The 17,018-nt window shown below is 44.6% G+C and overlaps 1 protein-coding gene across 1 annotated transcript in view; it reads right to left on the reverse strand.

Moving 5' to 3' along the window:
- Positions 1-17,018, reverse strand: part of adamts17 (ADAM metallopeptidase with thrombospondin type 1 motif, 17) — a 669,321-nt gene that overhangs the window by 173,207 nt on the left and 479,096 nt on the right. Inside the window, exon 16 of the mRNA XM_072564884.1 lies at positions 107-187. Within this exon, the coding sequence (XP_072420985.1) occupies positions 107-187 (81 nt within the window). The remainder of the gene's footprint in view (positions 1-106; positions 188-17,018) is intronic.

Genomic DNA, 17,018 nt, shown 5'->3' on the forward strand with positions numbered 1-17,018 from the left:
CTTTATGCTAAAACTTAATAAGTGTGCAATCTGTCCCAGCATGTTTAATTTGTTGGGCAAAATGTGTTTTGACAAAAGTTCAGAATGGCAGCAAATCATGACTTACCCAGGAAACTGTGGGCTGGCTTCTCTTCAACTACACGAATCCTCCTGGCACCAACAGGGATCACAGTAGCTTCAACGTAACCTATGGCAACAAAAGTTAAATAGATCAGGAATGTTTTGCTAGAATGGCATTCAGTGGCTTCCTTTACAATGTATTAATCCAGCCATTGTAAAATGAATCAGCAGTCTAAATTATATACAGAATTCACAAACAGTACAGCTTTTAGATACTGACCAATTATGTCGGTTAAGTCTGAAGAGTGCTGAGACTCTTTCAAAATGCAATTAGATATCACATTGAGAAGATGCAGCTCAGCAGGAGGGAGCTGTTAACGAAAGAAAATTTTCAGCACTTCAGAATCAGTGGCTCCTCAGACATTCAATTGCACATGTTCTAGCAAACTCTAAGAGGTATGAGTGGTACTTCAGACTGTCTACACTGTTCCGAATGGCACATAATCTGTCCCTCAATTCTTATTTAATTTGTTCTGAGGATGTGGGTGACATAGACAGACAGGCATTTATTGCTCATCATAAGCTGCCCTAAGATAATAATGGAAATTCCTCACATATTAAATTTAGTAATGAGCCATATTTAGTTAAACTGTGTAACAGTGCATGAACATCTATCTAATAGTGATCATAAAATTATCAAATTCAACATAATATTTGTAAAGTAGAAGTGAGAAGCAACTATTAGGATTCTAGATTAAGGGAAGACTAACTTCAATGGAATGAAAACACACGGTCCACAGTAATAAAGAGCAATACACTGCAGATTCTAGAAATCTGAAATAAAAATAAAAGTAATGGAAAATCCCAACAGTCTCTGTGCAGCACATGCAGTTTCAAGAAGAGTAAAATTAACTCTGTCTCTGTCTTTCAACAGATGCTACCAGAACTGCTGAATTTCTCCAGCAATCTGTTTTTATTAAGACAGTCCACAGTAAACAAGGTAAATAAGTTAAAATAAAACAAATAAATACAGATGTTGGAAACCAGAAACAAAAACAGAAATTGCTGGAGAACCAATGGCAGTATGTGTGGGAAGAAAGCAAAGTTACCATTTCAAGTCCAGTTACCGTTCTTCAGAACAGTTCTCCAGCAATTCCTACTTTTGTTTGGGCAAAAATGTTTATGGGTTAAAACCTCATCAGTGGTTCTTGAAAAAAGACTAACGTAATACTGACCAGTTTATATCCTAAACCTGACTGCCCCAGCCAACCCATTATCTCAGCCTGCTCCTGCCCCACCGAACTCATCTCTGTATACCTCGACACGGTCCTGTCCCCCTTAGTCCAAGAACTCCCCATCTACGTTCGGGATACCACCCACGCCTTCCACCTCCTCCATGATTTTCGCTTTCCCGGCCCCCAACGCCTTATCTTCGCAATGGACATCCAGTCCCTATACACCTCCATCCCCCATCACGAAGGCCTCAAAGCCCTCCGCTTCTTCCTTTCCCGCTGACCCAACCAGTACCCTTCCACTGACACCCTCCTTCGACTGACTGAACACTGAACAACTTCTCTTTCCAATCCTCCCACTTCCTCCAAACCAAAGGAGTAGTCATGGGCACCCGCATGGGCCCCAGTTATGCCTGCCTCTTCGTAGGATATGTGGAACAGTCCATCTTCCGCAACTACACTGACACCACCCCCCACCTTTTCCTCCGCTACATTGATGACTGTATCGGCGCTCCCATGAGGAGGTTGAACAGTTCATCCAATTTACTAACACCTTCCAACCCGACCTCAATTTTACCTGGACCATCTCAGACTCCTCCCTCCCCTTCCTAGACCTCTCCATTTCTATCTTGGGCAACCGACTTGGTAAGAGTAATAAAAAGATGGGGTACTGGGCTAATGGTCGGATACTTGGTAGTGTGGAAGAGCAGAGGGATCTTGGTGTCCATGTACACAGATCTCTGAAAGTTGCCACCCAGGTAAATAGTGCAGTGAAGAAGGCATATGGCGTACTGGCTTTTATTGGTAGAGGAATTGAGTTCCGGAGTCCTGAGGTCATGTTGCAGTTGTATAAGACTCTGGTGCGGCCGCATCTGGAATATTGTGTGCAGTTTTGGTCGCCATACTATAGGAAGGATGTGGAGGCACTGGAACGGGTGCAGAGGAAGTTTACCAGGATGTTGCCTGGTATGGTAGGAAGATCCTATGAGGAAAGGCTGAGGCACTTGGGGTTGTTTTCATTGGAGAAAAGAAGGTTTAGGGGTGACTTGATAGAGGTGTACAAGATGATTAGGGGGTTAGATAGGGTTGACAGTGAGAACCTTTTTCCACGTATGGAGTCAGCTATTACAAGGGGGCATAGCTTTAAATTAAGGGGGGGTAGATATAGGACTGATGTTAGGGGTAGGTTCTTCACTCAGCGAGTCGTAAGTTCATGGAATGCCCTGCCAGTAGCAGTAGTGGACTCTCCCTCTTTATGGGTATTTAAGCGGGCATTGGATAGGTATATGGAGGATGGTGGGTTAGTGTAGGTTAGGTGGGCTTTGATCGGCGCAACATCGAGGGCCGAAGGGCCTGTACTGCGCTGTATTCTTCTATGTTCTATGTTCTATGACTCAACACAGACATTCACTATAAACCGATCGACTCCCACAGCTACCTAGATTACACCTCCTCCCACCCTGCCCCATGTAAAAATGCCATCTCATAATCCCAATTCCTTTGTCTCTGTCTCCATCTGCTCCCAGGAGGACCAATTCCAATACTGAACAACCCAGATGGCCTCCTTCTTCAAAGGCCGCAATTTCCCCTCAGAAGTGGTTGATGATGCTCTCCACCGCATCTCCTCCACTTCCAACTCCTCTGCCCTTGAACCCCGCCCCTCCAATTTCCACCAGGACAGAACCCCACTGGTCCTCACCTCCACCCCACCAACCTCCAGATACATCGGATCATCCTTCGTCATTTCCGCCACCTCCAAACAGACCCCACCACCAAGGATGTATTTCCCTCCCCTCCCCTATCAGCGTTCCGGAAAGACCACTCCCTACGCGACTCCCTCGTCAGGTCCACACCCCCCACCAACCCAACCTCCACTCCCGGCACCTTCCCCTGCAACCGCAAGAAATGCAAAACTTGCGCCCACACCTTCCCCTTCACTTCCCTCCAAGGCCCCAAGAGATCCTTCCATATCCGTCACAAATTCACCTGCACCTCCACACACATCATTTACTGCATCCGCTGCACCCGATGTAGCCTCCTCTACATTGGGGAGACAGGCCGCCTACTTGCGGAACGTTTCAGAGAACACCTCTGGGACACCCGCACCTACCAACCCAACCGTCCTGTGGCTGAATACTTTAACTCCCCCTCCCAGTCCGCCAAGGAAATGCAAGTCCTTGGCCTCCTCCATCGCCAGACCATGGCAACATGACGCTTGGAGGAAGAGTGCCTCATCTTCCACCTAGGAACTCTCCAACCACAAGGGATGAATGCAGATTTCTCCTGCTTCCTCATTTCCCCTCCCCCCACCTTATCTCAGTCCCAACCCTCAGACTCAGCACCGTCTTCTTGACCTGCAATCTTCTTCCCGACCTCTCCACCCCCACCCCCTCTCCAGCCTATCACCCTCGCCTTAACCTCCTTCCACCTATCGCATTCCCAACGCCCCTCCCCCAAGTCCATCCTCCCTACCTTTTATCTTAGCCTGCTTGGCACACCCTCCTCATTCCTGAAGAAGGGCTTATGCCCGAAACGTCAATTCTCCTGCTCCTTGGATGCTGCCTGACCTGCTGCGCTTTTCCAGCAATACATTTTTCAGCTCTGAGGTGTAAGGGGTCTATTTATCCAATATAAACAGATCTTAGGGGATAGCAGCCTAAAACTATTAGAGAAAGCATGAAAAATGCCAAAAATAACATAGATCTCGGCAAAGAGACCTTGGAATGTAGGTTCATAGTTCCTTGAAAGTGGAGTTGCAGGCAGATAGAATAGTGAAGGCGGCCTTTGGTACACTTGCCTTTATTGGTCAGTGCATTGAGGAGAGGAATTGCGAAGTCATGTTGCAGCTGTACAGGATATTTGTTAGGCCATTTTTTGGAATACTGTGTGCAGTTCTGGTCTCTCTCCTATAGGAAGGATGTTGTGAAACTTGAAAGGATTCAGAAAAGATTTACAAAGATGTTACTAGGGTTGGAGGGTTTGAGCTATTGACAGAGGCTGAATAGACTGTGGCTATTTTCCCTGCAGCGTTGGAGGCTGAGAGGTGACCTTATAGAGGTTTACAAAATCATGGGGCAGGGGTAGGGCAAATAGACAAAGTCTTTTCCCCTGGGTAGAGGAGTCCAGAACTAGAGGGCAGAGGTTTAAGGTGAGGGGGAAAGATTTACAAGGGGCCTAAGGGGCAACTTTTTCACGCAGAGGAAGTGGAGGTTGGTAGAATTATAACATTTAAAAGGCATCTGGATGGGTATAGGAATAGGAAGGGTTTGGAAGGATATGGGCTAAATGGTGGCAAATGGAATTAGATTTATTTAGGATATCTGGTCAGCATGGACAAGTTGGACAGAAGGGTCTGTTTCCATGCTGTACATCTCTATAAGTCTAAATAGGAAAACTATAAAGAATGCCAAAGGATGACAAAGAAGATACTACTACCTACAAAGAGTTTAAAAACAACTTACAATAGATATCAAAATCAATACTTTTTTTTACATTTACATTTGGATTAAAGGGGTCAGTCAGGATATTAATGATATTGTCAAGGAACACAAGTGGTCAAAAAGGCATAAAGCATGCTTGCCTTCATCAATCAAGGCATTGAGTATAAAAATTGGCTAGTCATGTTGCAACTGTATAGAACTTTAGCAAGACTAAATTTGGTATATTGTGTATAGTTCTGATTGCCACACTACAAAAAGATGTGGAGGTTTTGGTGAGGGTGCAGAAACAGTTTACCAGGCTGTTGCCCAGTGGGTATTAGCTATGGGAAGAGATTAGACAAACTCGGTTTGTTTTCACTTGAACGAAGGATGAGGGACACCCTGACAAAATTTACAAAATTATGAGAGGCATGGATAGGAATGAGTAGTTAGCATCTTTTTCCCAGGGTAGAAATGTCAATTACTAGGGGATATAGGTTTAAGGTAAAAATGGGTAAGTTTAAAGGAGACGTGAGAGGTAAGTTTTTCACACAGAGGGTACAAAGTGCCTGGAATGCACTGCCACAGAGGAGCCGGTGGAGACAGATACAATAGCAACGTTTAAGAGACATCTTGACAGATATATGAATAGGCAGGGAACAGAGAGATATGGACCATGCAGAGACAAAAGGTTTAGAAAGGCATCATGTGTCGGTGCAGTCTTGGTAGGCCAAAGGGTCTGTTCCTGTGCTGTTCTGTTCTCAGAAGGGAGTGGCATATATCTTGAAGAAATATTTCATCTGAATATTTACAGCAAAGGAAGAGATCAGTATGTTAGAAATACCACGGGGCTGTCCGTGGCTGCAAGTGGTTTTTAGTATACATAAAATAGCTTTGGAAGATTTCTCGTTGAAACTACAGCTTCCACAGTCTGTTTGAAGCTAAACTACAAGCTAGAGTAAGAAGCTGCCTTCATAGAAGGAGTATATCCAAAGTATCTGGAGTAAGATAACAAACAAAGGCTCTTGTGAAATGTATACAATGGGCCTTATGGAACAGAAACAGATGTAGCTGTTGTGTTGTGACAATTAGAGAAGGTACAGCCTTGAGGAATGTGGGTAGAAAGCTCCATACCAGGCTGGTCCAAAATTTGATGAAACGTCGTTTCTCCTGCTCCTCGGATGCTGCCTGACCTGCTGTACTTTTCCAGCACCACCCTCTTTCTTCTATGGGCCAGCCAATTCTGTATCCCTGTATCCTATGACTCTTTACTTTCTGAATAAGCTTACCATGGGGAATCAAAGAAGGGCTTATGCCCGAAACGTCGATTCTTCTGCTCCTTGGATGCTGCCTGACCTGCTGCGCTTTTCCAGCAACACATTTTTCAGTTCGAATCTTATCAAGTGCCTTGCTAAAATCCATATACACCACATCCACTGTTCTGCCTTCAATGTGCTTTGTCACATCCACAAAGAATTCAGTAAGTTTTGTGAGGCACAAGTTCCTTTGATTATCACTGATCAGTCCTACCCTCTCTCTCTGGCCATTCTCTTGTTCCTCACATAAGTGTAGAATGCCTTAGGGGTTTCCTTAATCAATCCACTAAAGCTTTTTCATGCCCTCTTCTAAGTCCATTTTTCAATTCCTTCCTGGCTACCTTCTAGCCTGCTAAAGTCCTGTCTGATCCTTGCCTCCTCAACCTTAAGTAAGCTTCCTTCTTCCTCTTGACCAGATGTTCCACATCCCTTGTCACCCAAGTTTCTTTCAGCCTCCCATCCCTTCCTTGCCTCAGTGGGACAAACCTGTCCAGCGCTATCAGCAAGTGCTCCCTAAATAACCTCCACATTTCCCTGTGAACATCTGTTCCCAATTTAGGCACTCCAGTTCCTGCCAATGTAACTCCCCCTCCCCCAATTAAATACTTTCACATACCATCTGCTCCTAGCCCTCTCCATAAGAAGAGTCAAGGTCAGGGAGTTGTGATCATTATCATTGAAATACTCCCCCACCCAGAAATCTAACACGTGCCATGGTTCATTGCCAAGCACCGAATCCAATATGGCCTCCCCTCTAGTAAACCTATCTACATATTGAGTCAGGAACCCTTCTTGAACATACCTAACAAAAACTGCTCCATCCTAACTATTTGAAGCAAGGAAGTTCCAATCAACATTAGGGAAGTTAAAGTCACCCATGACAACAACCCTGTGACTTCTGCATCTTTCCAAAATCTGCCTCCCAATCTGCTCCTTTGTGTCTCTATTGCTATTGAGGGGTCTGTAGAAAACTCCCAATAAAATGACTGCTCTTTTTGTGTTTCTGACTTCCACCCTACTGACTTTGTAGGCAAACCCTCCTCGATGACCTCCCTTTCTGCAGCTGTGATACCATCCCTGATTAGCAAATCCACTCCTCAGTCTCTTTTATCTCCCCCACATTCCTTTTGAAGCATCTAAACCCAGGAACATCCAATAACCATTCCTGCCCGTGATATCCAAATCTCTGTAATGGCCAAAACATCTTAGTTCCAAGTACTGATCCATACTCCATGTTCATCACCCTTATTTCCAATGCTGCTTGCATTTGGGGTGACACGGTGGTTCAGTGGTTAGCACTGCTGCCTCACAGCACCAGAGACCTGGGTTCAATTCCAGTCTTGGGTGACTGTCTGGAGTTTGCACATTCTCCCAGTGTCTGCATGGGTTTCCTCTCACATTCCAAAAGATGAATTGGCCAGGTGAATTGTCATGCTAACTTGCCCAGAGTGTTAGGTGCATTAGTCAGGGGTAAATGTAGGGAAAATGATTCTTGGTGGGTTACTCTTCGGAGGGTCAGTGTGGACTTGTTGGGCTGAAGGGCCTGTTTCCACACTATAGGAAATCTAATCTAACCTAAACAAAAGTGTTCAACCCATCACACTGACTGCATCTTTTCCCTGTCAAGTGCCTATCCGTCCTCACAGACTCTCTGTATGCTGTATCTGGCTGTTCACTACCTACTCCATCATCTAATCCATAACTCCAATTCCCACCCCCCTGCCAATCTAGTTTAAACCCTCCGGAAGAGCTCTAGCAAACCTCCTGCCCAGGATATTGGTCCCCCTCTAGTACAGGTTCCATCTTCCCTGGAAGGTACCCCAATGATCTATGGATCTGAAGCTCTCCCTCCTACACAAGCCCTGCAGCCACAAGTTCAGCTGCACTCGCTATCTATTCCTAGCCTCTCTAGCCCATGGCACTGCTAGCAATCCTGAGATTACTACTCTACTCGTCCTACCTTCTGGCTGCCAACCTAACTCCCTATATTCTCTTTTCATCCCTCATCCCTTTCCATACCTATGTTGTTGATACCAATGTGTACACTGACTTCTGACTATTCTCCCTCTCCCTTAAGAATCCTGTAGACTCGATCTGAAACATCCCTGATCTGGCACCCTGGAGGTATCATACCATCCCAGAGTCTTGTTTGCTACCACAGAATCTTGTCTGTTCATCTCTCGATTGACTCTCCTATCACTACCACTCTTGTATTCTTCCCCCTTCCGCTCTTAGCCACAGAGCCAGGTTCAGTGGCAGAAATGTGGCTTTCCCCTGGTAGGTCCACCCCTCAACAGTATCCAAAACAATATACTTATCACTGAGGGGAATGGCCACAGGGGGTCCCTGCACCATCTGCCTATTCCCTTTCCCTCTCCTGACGCTCACTCAACTACCTTCATCCTGTAGCTTAGATGGGACACGCTATAATGTGTCAGATGTGGCACATATACCAGGGAATAAAGACTGAAGTGATGACAGAACAAATTTGAATGCATGGCTAATAGTACATCTGGGCAAAGATGTAGTGCGTGTACAGTCCTCTACAGGCACATTTGTTAAAGGTTTATTGAAAAAGGAGGCTGAAAAGACAGACAGATGCATTTTTGGAGTCCCTTGTGGCCCTCTCTTTGGACAGCGGACTATGGAATATGCAAGGGGGAAGGGAGCAGTGTTTGGGAATGTGGAGAGTGCCAGTATTATCATCCCCTGCTGCAACAACACCATATCCTCTCACAACCTGGAAAAAATTAAGATGTCAGGAACCAGCAGAGGGACCAATTAATGGAAAATTCCTGCTGAACAATTAAGAGGTATAGCATGATAATGTGAAGCATGTTGTGCTGATCAATATCTTAGGCAGTCAAATGCCAGAGCATTGCTCAGCACAGTCAGGAGATATGTATAAAATGTTAACCAATGTTGAAGTATGTCAAGCTACAGATACACAAGGATCCACTAAATTTAGAGGACATTCCTTAGACGCAAAGGGGAGATATTAAATGACATTGCAGCAAGAGTCGATATTGGAACTTCAATAGCTAATTTTTTAGACATTCAGGATGTAAATGTGTGTGAAGTAGTTCACTAAAATCATGGAAGAATTAACAATAAAAGCTGAAGAGGCCCTGAAAGATCAGATGGGGCTGTGTTAGAAAGGAATCGAAATACAATAAAATGGGGCAGCCCTGATGGAGGGACACGAGACATGGCTATGGATGGTAGGCCAGTGAAAACATAACCTCAACCAGAACCAGAGCAGTCAGTACCTGACTGGATTAATAGCAACAACTGGCACAACTAACCCCCATGTCTAACACTGGATAACTGAAAGGCTTAAAAAGAGTGTACCCTGTAGTTCCAATGGTGAAGCCATTACTGGTATAGGGATGGTTTTTATGGTTGATCCAGAAACAGGGCCCTACTCCCACTATCAGATGGAAAATATAGGTGTTATATGGGAAAACAACTCTCTCCAATACAACACCACAGACACAAATAGAATACATAGGAATAATACCTTATATGGAATCTCACGTGTAGGGTGTAAGCGAAAGAGGAGTATCACCCGACCAATGGGGTAGGGAGATGTCAATGAATGTTCAGAAGGATATTTCGTAGAAATAACCCATGTTACAGACACTGCTCAATCAGGATGTGGGGAACTAACCCAGAAACATCACACATATGCGGAAGTTTATCCTGTTCTGTCACATAATGCATTATCTGGGTCAACATGACACCAATTGTTAAAGTTCACTTAAGAATGTAACTTTTAAAATGTCCTGCGATTTACATATGAAGGAACTGAAACCAACATGTTCATTCTAAAAGATGAGAGACTTAACAAACAATCCAGGTCTTTTTCAATCTTTGATTTCAGTTACATCACACTGTAAACTTTTGTTCGAAATTCTGTGTCTTACAATTGTGTACTCCACAACCACCTGATGAAGGAGCAGCATTCCGAAAGCTAGTGCTTCCAAATAAACCTGTTGCACTATAACCTAGTGTTGTGTTATTTTTAACTTTGTACACCCCAGTCCAACAACGACATCTCCAATCATAATTATCACACACCCCAAATTCTACTTCACACCTCACTTGCCAGTTGCTGTAGTCAGGCTGGGATTATGCTGGAATCCAACAACAAGAAAAGGAAGTGCTTAAGCTACTGACACACGCTATGATGACTTCATGGACTATAAGGAAGTAGAATCAGCTCTCATCCCACACTCAAATGAGCAATTGAGGGAAATTAGGCAAAGGATAGGTCAAACAGTCAAGTTCCACCACTAGTTGTAAAAAAAGACATTCTTGAAGAAGATACACAACTGGAATGTCAGGAAGAAATGGTGGAAAAAGGTGTGTGAGTGAGGAAGGACATTAGTATACATTCCTGGATCAGCATTCCACAAGTAGTAGTAGGAATACAACTGGTATTGGCTCTGACAAGGGGAATAATGGCCTGTAGGTCCTGTAGGCAATATGGGCAGACAAAAAAGCACAGGCCCTAGTAAAAGATAGCAGGAAGGGCTGACAATAGTAGGTCATACAGATTTGATTCTAATCGGCTGGAATTCTTCAAATCAGGTGACAGGCCAACATGACTGAAGCAAGGACTACCGGGAGAAATAAATTGAACAGTAGGCTTTCTCGGTAGCCCTGAACCTCCTGGTGCATGAGATCAGGCTTCTGTACCTTCTGCCTGATGGAGCAGGTTGTAGGAGATCATTACTGGGGTGCAAAGTATCTTTGATGAAGTTGGCATCCTTTCTGGGGCAGCGAGCCACGTAAATGGAGCCAATGGATGGAAGGTTGGCTTCCGTGATGGCCTGATGAAGGGCTTATGCCCGAAATGTCAATTCTCTGCTCCTTGGATGTTGCCTGACTTGCTGTACTGTTCCAGCACCACAGTCTCGACTCTGATCTCCAGCATCTTCAGTCCTCACTTTCTACTGGCTTCCGTAATAGCCTGGTCTATGCACACCACTATCTCTAGTTTCCTATGATCCTGGGCAGAGTAGTTGCCATAGTTATGCACCTGGACTGTATGCTTTCAATTTTGCATCTATCGATGTTGGTGAGGTTCTTTATGGAAATGCCTGAGGAATTTCCTGAGCCGCCTGAGGAAGAAGAGATGTTGTTGTGCCTTCTTGACTGTCACAACAACATGGGAAGACCAGGACACGTCGTCGATTATCGTCACTCTGAGGAACTTGACACTCTCCACCCTCTTGACCTCAGTTCTGTTGATGTAACGGGGGGGGGGGGGGGTTGTTCTCCTCCTTTCTTACTAAAGGCAGTGATCAGTTCTTTAGTTTTGCCGACGTTGGGAGAGAGGTTGTTCTCATTGCACCACATCATCAAACCCTCCATCTCCCTTCTGTATTTTGATGCATCATTGTTGGATATCCGTCCTACTACAGTGGTGTGTTCAGTGAACTTAGAGATGGCGTTTGTTCAGACTTGGGCAACACAGTCGTGGGTGTACAGGGGGTAGAGTAGGGGGCTGAGGACACATCCTTGGGGGTCAAGTATCAAATGTTACTGTGAGGAGGTGTAGTTACCTATCTTCACTGATTGCAATCTGTGGGTCAGAAAGCTGAAGATCCAGTTGCAGAGACCTAGGTCACGGAGTTTTGAGATCAGTCTAGAGGGGATCACGGTTTTGAAGGCGGAGCTGTAGTCAATGAGCAGGAGTCTGACATAGGTGTCCTTGTTGTCTAGATGCTTCAGTGATGAGTGCAGGGCTAGAGATATGGCTTCCGCTGTGGTAGCCTCTGTGGCATTCAGCTCAAACTGAGCATAGAAAGCATTGAGTGCTTCAGGGAAGGGTGTGTCTTTGTCTGCTATCTACTCTGCTTCATCTTGTATTCTGTAATGTTGTTCAGGCCTTGCTTAGGTGGTGGGCATCTGTTTGGTCGGTATGGGCTGTATTGCCTTTTGCCATCCCTGATAGCTTTGCAGACATCATATCTGGACTTCTTATATTCATGTGGGTCATCCAACTTGATTGTTGCATGTCTGGCCTTCAGTAGGTAGTGGATTTCCAGGTTCATCCATTGTTGATGGTTAGGGAACACTCGGATTGACATCTTTGGTACACAGTCCTCCACGCATTTGCTAAGGAAATCCGTGACAGCAATGGTGTACTCGCCTAGTACTTTCTGCTGAGTACTTGGACACCAGATCACTGATTCCAAGCAGCCCCAGAGAAGGTCTTCCACAGCCTCAGACCAGCATTGTAGTTCCTTTTGTGAAGGGTCCTCCTGTTTCAGCTTCTGCTTGTAAGCTGGGAGGAGGAACACAGAGCTGTGATCTGATTTTCAGAAGTGTGAGCAGGGTATGGGGCTGTTATTAGACTATTGAATGGAGCTGATCTTGTCAATATTGATGTCTCTTGTACGTCGTGTGCCTTTGTCTAAATCTTTTGTTCTGTCCATCTTTACTTACTATGATCTACCCGTACTACTTGTAAACAAAGCTTTTCACTGTACTTCAGTCCATATGACAGTAAATCAATCAATCTGTTTGAAGCTAAGCTATAAGCTAGTGTAATTAGCTGCCTTCATAGAAAATCCCGTTACTTTGGTAAACACTAAGATAACACATAAAGGGTCTTGAACAGAGGGCGCTGCTGAGGGGTGACTGAGGAGGATTTTGGGTCAGGTTGGCTCAGTCACCAGCAAACGCCCAGGCGTGAATAAAATAGGGGGAAGCTATAGCAGAGCAGCCAGTTTTGGAATGGCTTTTTTGCGAGGGGCTGCTCTGTGGTTGAAGTGCTGCTGGAGGTTTAAGTGTGGGCTTCGGTGTGAAGGGCAATCAGCCACGAGGTCAGGCAGTTGGAGGAGGAGTGAATTACTTCAGCTGCTGAAGGTATGAGGGCAAACTGAACCATGACACCACAGCTAGCAGATAAGTGAAAGGCTGGTGACTGGTAAATAGATTTTCTTTTCTCTTACTTTCTCTTGGCTTTGCTGTTGTTGTTAATTTAAGTGTTAAGTCATAGTAGGAGATCCCAGACCTGTGTCATGCTCCTCCTGTGTGATGTGAGGATTCCGAGACCCTTCCAATGCCCCTACTCCTTCTCATGCCGCAACCGCATTCAGCTGCAGCTCCTGTCCGACCACTTGACAGCTCTGGAGCTGTGGTTGGATTCACTTTGGAGCATCTGCAAGGCTGAGGGAAGTGTGGATAGCACTTTCAGTATGTTGGTCACACCGCAGATAGAAATTACTGAGAAAAATGGGGAATAAGTGACCACCAAGCAGAAGAAGAGTGGTAAGGTCGTGTAGGAGTCCCCTATGGTCATCTCCCTCCAAAACAGATAAACCATTTTGGATACTGATGGGGAGATGGCTCACCAGAAGAAGGCAGCAACAGCCAGGTTCATGGCACTATGGCTGGCTCTGCTGCATAGGAGGACAGGAGAAAGAGTGGCAGAGCGATAATGATAGAAGATTCAATTGAAAGGGGAATAGATTGGTGTTTCTGCGGCCACCATTGAGAGTCCAGGATGGTATATTGCCTCCTTGGTACAAGGGTCAAGGATATCTTGGAGCAGTTGCAGGACATTCTGGAGAGGGAAGGTGAGCAGCCAGTTGTTGAAGTGCATATAGATATCCAATGGTATAATTAAAAAGAAAAACAGGGTGAGGTCCTACAAGCTAAATTTAGTGAGTTAGGAGTTAAACTAAAATGTAGGACCTCAAAGGTTGTAATCTTGGGATTCCTAGCAGTACCATGTGCTGAGTCAGAATAGGAATGGCAAGATAGCTAAGTTAAATACGTGCCTTAAGGAATGGTGCAAGAGGGAGAGATTCAAAGTCCTGGGACATTTGAACTGGCTCTGGGCTTGCTGGGACCAGTATAAACCAGGACAGGACTGGAACCAATGTTCTGGAGGGAGTGTTTGCTTGTGCTGTTGGGGAGGGTTTAAACTAATATGACAGGGTGATGGGAACAAATGCAGGAAGTCTGAGGGAAGTAAAATGTGGACAGAAACAAAAGACACGAAGGAGAAACATGCAAGTGGAATGCAGAGAAACCAAAGAGAAACATCAAAAAGGGCCATGATTCTTCATATTTCTAAAAGAACAACAAATATCAAAAATAAACAAGCCTGAAGGCTCTGTGTCTCAATGTGAGAACCATTTGTGATAAGGTGGATGACAGTTATGAATGGAAATGATGTAACTGGGATCACGGAGACCCAGCTCCAGGGTGACCAAGGCTGCGTACTCAAAATCCATAGATATTCAATTTTCAGGCAAGATAGACAGAAAGAAAAAGTAGGTGGGGTAGCATTGCTGGTTAAGAGAAGATTAACACAATAGTAAGGAAGGAAGGCCTTGACAATGTGCAATCTGTATGGGTAGAGCTGTGGAACACCAAAGAGAAAAAAAAATTAGTGGGAGTTGTGTACAGACCACCAAACAGTAGTTGTGATGTTGGGGAGGGTATCAAACAGAAAATTAGAGAAGCGTGCATCATTATGGGTGACTACGATCTACATATTGATTTGACTAACCAAGCTGATAGCAATGACGACGATTTCCAGGAATGTATGAGGGATGATTTCCTCAAAGAATAAGTTGAGTAACCAACTTGAGAGCAGGCCATCCTATACAGGGTATTGTGTAATGAGAGTCATAGAAGTGTACAGCATAGAAACAGACTCTTCCGTCTATGCTGACCAGCCTCAGGCGACTGACTGTGTGGAGTTTGTACGTTCTCCCCGTGTCTGCGTGGGTTTCCTCCGGGTGCTCCGGTTTCCTCCCACAGTCCAAAAAATGTGCAGGTCAGGTGAATTGGCTATGCTAAATTGCCCGTAGTGTTAGGTAAGGGGCAAATGTAGGGGTATGGGTGGGTTGCGCTTCGGCGGGGCGGTGTGGACTTGTTGGGCCGAAAGGCCTGTTTCCACACTGTAAGTAATCTAATCGTATCTAATCTAATATCCCAACCCAATCTAGTCCCATTTGCCAGCACTTGGCCTATATCCCTCTAAACCCTTCCTATTCATATACTCATCCCGATGCCTTTTAAATGTTGCAATTGTACCAGCCTCCACCACTTCCTCTGAGCGCTCATTCCATACTCGTTGTCCCTGATGTCCCTTTTATGTCTTTCTTTTCTCACCCTAAACCTATGTCCTCTAGTTCTGGACTCCCTCACCGCAAGGAAAAGACTTTGTCTATTTATCTTATCCATGCTCCTCATGATGTTATAAATCTCTATAAGGTCAACCCTCAGCCTCTGACGCTCCAGGGAAAATGGCCCTAGCCTATTCAACCTCTCCCTATAGCTCAAAACCTCCAACCTTGGCGACATCCTTGTAAATCGTTTCTGAACCCTTTCAAGTTTCACAACATCCTTCTGTTAGGAAGAAGACCAGAACTGCACACAATATTTGAAAAGTGGCCTAACCAATGTCCTGTACAGCAACATGACCTCCCAACTCCTACACTCAATGCTCTGATCAATAAAGGAAAGCATACCAAACACCTTCCTCACTATCCTATCTAACTGTGACTCTACTTTCAAGAAATTATGAACCTGCACTCCAAGGTCTCTTTGTTCAGCAACACGTGCTAGAACCTTACCATTAAGTGTGTAAGTGCTGCTTTGATTTACTTTTCCAAATGCAATACTTCGCATTTATCTAAATTAAACTCCATCTACCACTCCTTAGCCCGTTGGTCCATCTGATCAAGACCCCTTTGTACTCTGAGAGAGGATTAATTACCAACCTTGCAATGTGAGATCCTTTGGGGGAAGAGTGACAATAATATGGTGGAATCCTTTATTAAGGGGGAAGAATGACACAGTTAAATCTGAGACTAGGATTCTGAACTTCCAGAAAGCTAACTTTGATAGCATCTGGCATGCATTGGCAAGGATAAATTGCCCAGTCATACTTAAGGGGTTGACAGTGGATAGGCAATGGCAGATATTTAAAGAACACATGGATGAACTACAACAATTGTATATCCCTCTCTGGCGTAGGAGTAAAGCAGGCAAGGTGGCTCAACCATGGCTAACAAAGGAAATCAGGGATGGTGTTAAAGGCAAAGGGGAGGCATATAAACTGACCAGATAAAGCAGGAAAATTCAAGGACTGGGATAAATTTAAAATTCAACAGAGGAGGACAAAGGGTTTAATTCAGAAGGGGAAAATAGAATACAAGAGTTAGCTTGCTGAAAGCATAAAAACTGAAGAGAAAAAGACCAGTGAAGGCAAATATAGGTCCTTTACAATTAGACTCAGGTGAATTTCATAATGGACAACAAAGAGATGGCAGACCAGTTGAACAAATACTTTGGATTTGTCTTCATGAATGAGAACACAAATTAACTTCCAGAAATGCTGAGGGACAGAGGGTCAAGCATGAAAGGGGAACTGAAGGAAATCTTTATCAGTCAGGAAATGGTATGCGGAAATTGATGGAATTAAAACCCGATAAGTCCCCAGGGCCTGCTGCTCTGCATCCCACAGTACTTAAGGAAGTGGCTATAAAAACAGTGGAAGCATTGGTGATCATTTTCCAGCATTCTGTAGACTTTGGAAGAATTCCAATGGACTGGAAGATAGCCACTCTTTTAAAAGGGAGAGAGAAAACGGGGAATTATAGGCCAGTTAGGCTGATATTGGTGGTGGGAAAATTGCTGGAGTCAATCTTTAACGTTTAATAACTGAGCATTTGGAAAGCAGTAACAGGGTTGGTTCAAGTCAGCATGGATTTGGGAAATCATGCTTAACAAATCTTCTAGAATTTTTTGAGGATGTGACCAATAGTGTGGAAAAGGATGAACCAGTGGAAGTGTGTATTTGGACTTTCAAAAGGCTTTAGACAAGGTCCCACACAAGAAATTAGCCAGCAGAATTGAAGCTCATGGTATCAGAGGCAATATATTGACATGAATAGAAAACTGGTTGGCATATTGAAAGCAGAGAGTTGGAATAAACGGGTCCTTTTCAGAATGGCAGG

The sequence above is a fragment of the Chiloscyllium punctatum genome, chromosome 48 (assembly GCF_047496795.1).
Source record: "Chiloscyllium punctatum isolate Juve2018m chromosome 48, sChiPun1.3, whole genome shotgun sequence".
Taxonomy (NCBI): Eukaryota; Metazoa; Chordata; class Chondrichthyes; order Orectolobiformes; family Hemiscylliidae; genus Chiloscyllium; species Chiloscyllium punctatum.